Source organism: Blennius ocellaris, assembly GCF_963422515.1.
Source record: "Blennius ocellaris genome assembly, chromosome: 15".
NCBI classification, from domain to species: domain Eukaryota; kingdom Metazoa; phylum Chordata; class Actinopteri; order Blenniiformes; family Blenniidae; genus Blennius; species Blennius ocellaris.
Window position 1 is genome coordinate 25,981,625 of NC_137664.1, and position 8,922 is coordinate 25,990,546.

The 8,922-nt window shown below is 45.5% G+C and overlaps 1 protein-coding gene across 1 annotated transcript in view; it reads right to left on the reverse strand.

Moving 5' to 3' along the window:
• Positions 1-8,509, reverse strand: part of uap1l1 (UDP-N-acetylglucosamine pyrophosphorylase 1 like 1) — a 29,989-nt gene extending 21,480 nt beyond the window's left edge. The window contains exons 1-2 of the mRNA XM_080510442.1: positions 8,215-8,509; positions 1,282-1,486 (exon numbers count right to left, since the gene is read on the reverse strand). Of these exons, the coding sequence (XP_080366568.1) occupies positions 1,282-1,486; positions 8,215-8,494 (485 nt within the window). The 5' untranslated portion in view covers positions 8,495-8,509. The remainder of the gene's footprint in view (positions 1-1,281; positions 1,487-8,214) is intronic.
• Positions 8,510-8,922: the final 413 nt, after the last annotated feature.

Here is an 8,922-nt window from a genome sequence, read left to right on the forward strand (position 1 = left end):
TATAAACCATCTACAGGTTCGTAAGTCATGGGAAATTCATTTTTGTATTGAGGTGTTTAAAAAAGAAATGTATAAATATGGTTATGGTTGTATGTTTTCTTAAAATACAATTTAAAGAAAAAAAAGTTAAAAAATCTACAAAGAGTTCATGTCATGCAAAAAGAAAAAAAGTAAGTTCATCTGTGTTCAATGTTTTGAAGTGCAATGTTATTTATACAGTATTGTTGGTTTTAAGAAATGTCTTTGATTTGATTGGCTCGTGTAGAGCTCAGGAGACTCCGGCCAATGGCGTGAGCAGTTTGATGTGAGGGGGCGGGAGAGAACGGTGTTTTCCGGGAGGAGAGCAGAGACGCAGTTGACCAAACTGTGTCGTGTTTTCGAGATTTTTGGAGGCTGAAAGTTTTGTTGTTAGGTAAACGGAATGTTACCTGATAAGACGGACTTTGGTGCCTCGGTGAGAGGATCTGCGCCCTCCGGTGTGGACCAGAGAAGTCGGACTGAGCCGTACCGAGCGGACTGAGCATCTTGGCTGTACATGCCGGCGAGGCGCCATTTTTCCCGTTTCCCCGCGGACAGCGGGGAGCATGGACTGTGATGGGAGCCGTGAGTAACCACTGCTTTGCACGTGCTACATTTTTTTTTTCTCGCTCAGAGAGTGAAGAGACCAGTGTCTGAGGTCCAATGCACACGAGCACGAAACAGGCCTGCAACAGGGTGTAGGGGTAGTTTTTCCTGGACTTCTGTGAACTGTGGGGTGTGTGAGTGAAAGTGTGTGTGTGTGGGCCCATCACATGTTTGGTTCATTTTTATGTTTCAGTATATATGAGTAGCCAGTGATTTCCATCAGTTGGAGTGATTTGAACGGGTATAATTTCTGTTTGAGTATTACTTTTGTTGTCACTGAATACGAGTGATTAGTTCATTTATTTCTTATTTTGTTTTTTTTGTTAAACTAAAAATACAGTTACTAAAAGGTATTTATATTTAAAGTACTGTGTGTGTGGTTTTCCTTTACTTACGTCCTATTTTATTGTTGAGCATAAATACAAAGGGAATATCATAAGTTTACCCAGGCCCCGCCCCATAGGTTGATGAGGCGGGTGCTACACTCAAAATAGTATTTGTGCTTTCGCACAATTTATGTTCTTGCGCTCAGAATTTTGCCACAAATGCAACCCCATAAAGACGAGAAAGCTAGGACGTAACGTAAACAATTAACTCTACTTCATCAAACATCCTAATATATTTCCTCCCCATGTGGGATATGTAGGAACGTCCTACCATGGGATGGAGCATTTGGAGGACTGCTGGCTGTCTGCCAGCTCCTGGACTCTGTGAATGCGCTCTGCTTGGATCTGGTACAAGGTTTTGCCACTTGGCAGCCCGACGTCATACATCCCTTTGGGGTAGTGAACCCCGAGACGAGTCCCCTGACCTCCAGCCAGGAGTAGCACCCCGACACGACCCTCCGAGATCTGCACCAGGCCTGGAAACAACACAGATTATACACAACTTCACTGATTTTAAAACAATCTCAATTAAAGCCTTGAACGGCTCCTCGCTACTTGTGGGAGTCCGATCGAGAATGTCAGTCGGCATATGTGTATTGTTCTGTGTGTCGTACTGCTGCAGTGTAACATAGATTAAACAGTCAGCCAAACTCTTTTGAGGGCCAGGAAAGTGTGTAGCCTTGCTTCTTTACTGACATCTTGTGTCTAAGTCACTAACAGTCCAACAGAGTGAAACTAAAAAAAAACAGAAGACACAAAATCTCCGTTACACAGATACAAAACTTCGATACAGAATAATACACAAATATGCACATGAAAAATTTGCTGGATATGCAAATGAACATAGCAAAAGCTAGTACATAGTAAGAACTGGCAAATATAGCACATATGCTAAAGCCAGCATGTATGTTACTCAGCACATATACTAATGTATATTAGTATATGTATATGTGTTAATATATGCAAATTAACATGTACTAATTGTTATATATATAGCAATTAGCATATATGGTAATTGATGCATTGGCTTATAAGCACAGATGCAAAGCTAATGCTCATCAGTTATTATTACCATACAAGGCCAACACACAACTTACAGTGATTGCCTTCTGATAGACTGACTACATGAATAACAGCAGGCGGCGCTTTGCCCGATGGCTGTAACTGTGTTTTGACTGTAATCAGACATGGACTCTCATGCAACGTGTGAAGTTTGAGTCAGATCTGAGCATGTACACCCAACTTCCTGTTTCTAGCAGGTGGCACTGAGGCTGATTGTCATCACTGTGATGATAGGGCTGGGCCATAAACCGAAAATGTACCAATACCAAAATTTACAGAAATTAGCGATGTTGGGATTTATGGTTGGTATTGGCATTAAATTTACTGTAAGTAGTAGATTACTGAGAGTAATAAATACTGACATTTTTCAAAAATTGAGATCATTAATGGAAGTAAACAGTAATTTACTCATTAACAACTCCTAGAGTAATTCTACTCAGCAGTGCACCAATCCTATTCACACTTAACGTAAATTCCGGACTACACAGCGCACCTGATTAAAAGCCGCATGCTCTAATTTTAGAAAGAAAATTTATTTTGTTCTTGTACAAGCCGCACCGGATTTTAAGCCGCATGTGTCCCACGTTGTAATCTGAGATATTAGCTCAAAAACGTTCGTTATTAAGACATAAAAGTGAAAAGAGTCGAGTGGGTGACTTGACAGCCGTCCAGGTGCCGGAAGTCACGTCACCCGCTCAGTGTCAAACAGAAAGCTAAAGCACAACATCTATTCTTTTCACTTTTATGTCTCAACAGAGAACCAAAAACACCTTTATAATGTGAGATATTTACACAGAAAGATATTACAGTCGAGGATTTTTTAACTTTTACTTTAATCAGCATGGTAACATAAACGTACATATTGCAGATTGTTTCGAACAGTGCCTGTAACACGGCTCATTTAAATATACGTAGGTATCGGTAACACACAAATTACGTTCTTATGCCTTTTTACTGAACAATGCATGAACAACATTCTACTAGGAGATATCTCCATAACGACTGGTAGAAATATATACGGTCTACTGCAGCCTACCAGGAACAGTCCATGATGGTCTTCATCTTCCTCCTGCACTGAAACCATCAAAGTCTCTAATTCAGTGTCCCAATTAAACAGCCTCAGGGTCTCGTCCTCACTTCAGCCTCTTCGTTGTCGCCGTCACCTGAACGCACGTCGTCCTCTTCATCACGCAGCACGCCATCCTCTTCATCACCAGCAGTCCATCCTCTTCATCACGCAGCACGCCATCCTCTTCATCACCAGCAGTCCATCCTCTTCATCACCAGCAGTCCATCCTCTTCATCACCAGCAGTCCGTCCTCTTCATCACCAGCAGTCCATCCTCTTCATCACCAGCAGTCCATCCTCTTCATCACCAGCAGTCCATCCTCTTCATCACCAGCAGTCCATCCTCTTCATCACCAGCAGTCCATCCTCTTCATCACCAGCAGTCCATCCTCTTCATCACCAGCAGTCCATCCTCTTCATCACCAGCAGTCCATCCTCTTCATCACCAGCAGTCCATCCTCTTCATCACCAGCAGTCCAGCCTCTTCATCACCAGCAGTCCATCCTCTTCATCACCAGCAGTCCAGCCTTTCCAAACCCGTTGGTGATGGTGGATGTTTTGACACGGTTCCACGCATTCAGGACCCACTGGAAGACTTGAGCAAAAGGTGCTTTTCGCATGCGGCCTGTTTTGGTGAAGGATTTCTCGCCACTCGTCATCCAAGCCTCCCACTCATGGCGCAGTGCCACTTTAAACAGCCGGTTGACGCTGACGTCCAGTGGCTGCAGATACTTGGTGGTGCCCCCAGAAATCACAGCTGGAATTGAGCTTTCACTGAGTCCGTTATAAGGGCCCTCATGCTGTCCATAACGAGCAATGCTTTTTTTCTGCGAAAGAATCCCCCTGGTCGCTTGGCGTAGCAGTCTGTGAGCCATTCCTTCATTAGGCTCTCCATCATCCAACCTTTCTTATTGACTTTCACCACCATTTCTTTTGGGAATTTTTCACCATCGGTGGAAGCTGTAGTCCGGATGCTGTGCAACTCAAAACACAAGTAGAATGCGTCCTCTCATGGCCACGGGTTTTGAGTGTGATGAACGAGTCACCTTTTTTATTAACGGTCCGAGTGAGAGGCAAGTCCAACGTCAGCGGCACTTCATCCATGTTTATGATGTCATCTGGCCCGATGGAATTCTCCGCTATCTTTTTCTGAGTGAATGTGCGGAAGTTCTTTCCTCGTGGTCGGGTGGGAGCTGCTGACACACAGTCGTGCGTGCCCTGACGGACAGGTCTTTTCGTTTCATAAATCTGGAACACCACGATGGCCCACCTCTAAAATCATCTATTTTCATTTCGGTGGCGATTGCTTTAGCTTTCAGTCTGATCTGCACTGTGGACACACCGCAGCCGCTCTCTGTGTGTTAACCCAGTCTTCAAGACAGTCTTCAAGCTCGGGCCATCGGCTATGGTTACCTCTGAAAGCTTTTGCCGTTTTTCTTCAAGCTGGCGTCTCCACCTTCTCACCATCGATTCATTTACGCCAAGATTACGTGCTGCAGCTCGATTTCCTTCTTCAACCGCCAGATTGATCGCCTTTAACTTAAAAGCCGCATCACATGCTTTTCTTCATTATTTTCCATGTTGATGAGTACAAATGACTGATTTGTAATAATAAAGTGCGCTTGATTGATCAAACAATTTCATTGGACCTCTGTGAACTACTCATTCATTTGATTGGTCTACGGTTACTCGGCAAAATCTTTTTCGCCACGAAAAAAAATAAACATATATTAGCGCACCATAGTAAAAGCAGCAGTGTTCAAAGTGTGGGGGAAAAGTAGCGGCTTATAGTCCGGAATTTATGGTAGATTACTTTCTGGAGAGTAAATCAGTGACTAAAGACACCTGGGACACACAGATTCATCCTGTCACTACCAGTGACCGTGACCTGTCACTATGACGTCACTACCAGTGACCGTGACCTGTCACTATGACGTCACTACCAGTGACCGTGACCTGTCACTATGACGTCACTATCAGTGACCGTGACCTGTCACTATGACGTCACTACCAGTGACCATGACCTGTCACTATGACATCACTACCAGTGACCATGACCTGTCACTATGACATCCCTACCAGTGACCGTGACCTGTCACTATGACGTCACTACCAGTGACCATGCACCTGTCACTCTGACGTCACTACCGGTGACCGTGACCTGTCACTATGACGTCACTACCAGTGACCGTGACCTGTCACTATGACGTCACTACCAGTGACCGTGACCTGTCACTATGACGTCACTATCAGTGACCGTGACCTGTCACTATGACGTCACTACCAGTGACCATGACCTGTCACTATGACATCACTATGACGTCACTACCAGTGACCGTGACCTGTCACTATGACGTCACTACCGGTGACGTGACCTGTCACTCTGACGTCACTACCAGTGACCGTGACCTGTCACTATGACGTCACTACCAGTGACCGTGACCTGTCACTATGACGTAACTACCAGTGACCATGACCTGTCACTATGACGTCACTATGACGTCACTACCAGTGACCGTGACCTGTCACTATGACGTCACTATCAGTGACCGTGACCTGTCACTATGACGTCACTACTAGTGACCGTGACCTGTCACTATGACGTCACTATGACGTCACTACCAGTGAACGTGACCTGTCACTATGACGTCACTACCAGTGACCATGACCTGTCACTATGACGTCACTATGACGTCACTACCAGTGAACGTGACCTGTCACTATGACGTCACTACCGGTGACCGTGACCTGTCACTATGACGTCACTACCGGTGACCGTGACCTGTCACTATGACGTCACTACCAGTGACCATGACCTGTCACTATGACGTCACTACCAGTGACCATGACCTGTCACTATGACGTCACTACCAGTGACCATGACCTGTCACTATGACATCCCTACCAGTGACCGTGACCTGTCACTATGACGTCACTACCGGTGACCGTGACCTGTCACTATGACGTCACTACCAGTGACCATGCACCTGTCACTCTGACGTCACTACCGGTGACCGTGACCTGTCACTATGACGTCACTACCAGTGACCGTGACCTGTCACTATGACGTCACTATGACGTCACTACCAGTGACCGTGACCTGTCACTATGACGTCACTATTAGTGACCGTGACCTGTCACTATGACGTCACTACCAGTGACCATGACCTGTCACTATGACGTCACTATGACGTCACTACCAGTGACCGTGACCTGTCACTATGACGTCACTACCGGTGACGTGACCTGTCACTCTGACGTCACTACCAGTGACCGTGACCTGTCACTATGACGTCACTACCAGTGACCGTGACCTGTCACTATGACGTAACTACCAGTGACCATGACCTGTCACTATGACGTCACTATGACGTCACTACCAGTGGCCGTGACCTGTCACTATGACGTCACTATCAGTGACCGTGACCTGTCACTATGACGTCACTACTAGTGACCGTGACCTGTCACTATGACGTCACTATGACGTCACTACCAGTGAACGTGACCTGTCACTATGACGTCACTACCAGTGACCATGACCTGTCACTATGACGTCACTACCAGTGACCGTGACCTGTCACTATGACGTCACTATCAGTGACCATGCACCTGTCACTATGACGTCACTACCGGTGACCGTGACCTGTCACTATGACGTCACTACCAGTGACCGTGACCTGTCACTATGACGTCACTATCAGTGACCGTGACCTGTCACTATGACGTCACTACTAGTGACCGTGACCTGTCACTATGACGTCACTATGACGTCACTACCAGTGACCGTGACCTGTCACTATGACGTCACTACCAGTGACCGTGACCTGTCACTATGACGTCACTACCAGTGACCGTGACCTGTCACTATGACGTCACTATCAGTGACCATGCACCTGTCACTATGACGTCACTACCAGTGACCGTGACCTGTCACTATGACGTCACTATCAGTGACCATGACCTGTCACTATGACGTCACTACCAGTGACCATGACCTGTCACTATGACGTCACTAATAGAACAATCACCCTCCTAGTAGACAATGGAGATTTAACCCTTCACTGCTCAAGGATCCAGACTTCCTCACATTCTTTAAAAAACAATGGACACTCTTTTTAGACACAAATGATCTGCCTGGTGTTTCTCCCGGTGTCCTCTGGGAGACGCTAAAGCTGTCATGAGAGACATCATCATTACTTCCTCCTCATACAAAACCACAAAGGAACAAAAAAAAGGAAAAAGAATTAGAAGATAAAATCAAGACCATAGAGACAGTTCATGCTGCTTCCAATGACGACCGCTTATTAACAGAGTTTCTCAGGACTAAAGAATCTGTAACAGCCCCCCCAGATGGAGTCTGTTTAATAGATTTACTCGTCCTGTAGGAATCAGGTAAAAGACTGTGAGACGGACAACAAGTTGCGTTTTCTTCCCATGCTTCTGCCAAGTCTGAAGAAGGGTCGTTCAACACAATATGCTGTCCCCACTCTTTTTAGAAACAAACGACCTGCCCCTACTGGCATCATTTGGCATTGCATCCAAAACAAAACCTTACAGATACACTCAAATTAAAAATGTTCCCATTTACAGGCCTCTACATTTTCCAAAACAATATGAACAATATCAGTAACAAAAATGCGATCAGAAATTTCACATAATGCCTAAATGTTGAAAAATAAGCCCCAAGCTCATTCACGAGTTTATTATCATTATTTGTTTTGTAGGGCTCCTGTGCAGGGTGCTACAGAGCTGCAGTTGAGGGTCTTTACACAGAATTTTTTTTGTCTTTTTAATCATGATCAATATATACATGCTGGGTAAAACTTGACTATTTTCTAATAATCAAAGTTCACATTTTTAGAAACATAATTGGGAACATTTTAAATCATAAGCTTTAGTATACACTGTATGATGACTTAGTTGGTATTTCAACTTCAACTATCATGAGAAGGATTTTACTGTCTCAAAAACTGCCAACAAGCTGTCCTAATGTAAAGAAACAAGTCCGGACCCTGCCTTACTGCTCTTGTCAGTTCTCTCAGCAGGTTGAGACCCTTCATGTTGGTGTTCTTACCTTCCCGCTCCCAGCCAGTCAGCGTTTCTCTGCTGCTTCTCGTCACGCTGCCGAGGATCTCCGCAGGAACGGGCTCTATGTTGGGGTCCCGTCTGGGGTCCGGGGCGGCTACAGCCCTCGCAGCCCCCTCACAGTGGTTCTTCAGCCCCTTTACATCCAGCTGCTTCAGCTCCTGCAGGAAGGAGTCCCGCTCCTGCTCACTGAGCTCCGGCCAGAAGCGAAGGACGTGCCGCTGCCCCGCGTCCTCCAGAGCACGCTGGACCCGCTCCAGAGAGGACATGCTGCCTGATCAACGGCTTCCTGTGAGACCAGGCGGACGATGTGCGGTGGAGACAGGCGGGAAACACAGAGGAGTCTTTGCTGCTGTGCCTGACTCGTCTGGAGAAAACAAAACACAGCGACGAGAACTTCCTCTCAGTCAGCAGACTTGGACACAGCCAGAAGAGAAAAGTTGCTGAGTGGACAGCTACTGTCAGCTGACTGCTGGAAAAACCTTTTCCACATACAAGCTGCTGGATGATAAACAACACAATGATTCTCCACTGTCACTGAACATTGCTGTGTATTATGAAACTTACTGACATCTAATTTCACAGCTTTTCATTTAAAACAACTAAAGACACACAAATAAAGTGATTTATTATTGTAAAGCTTTCAAAATAATAGTCAGTCATATGAGCTCTGAAATTCCTTATGTTCACACATCTA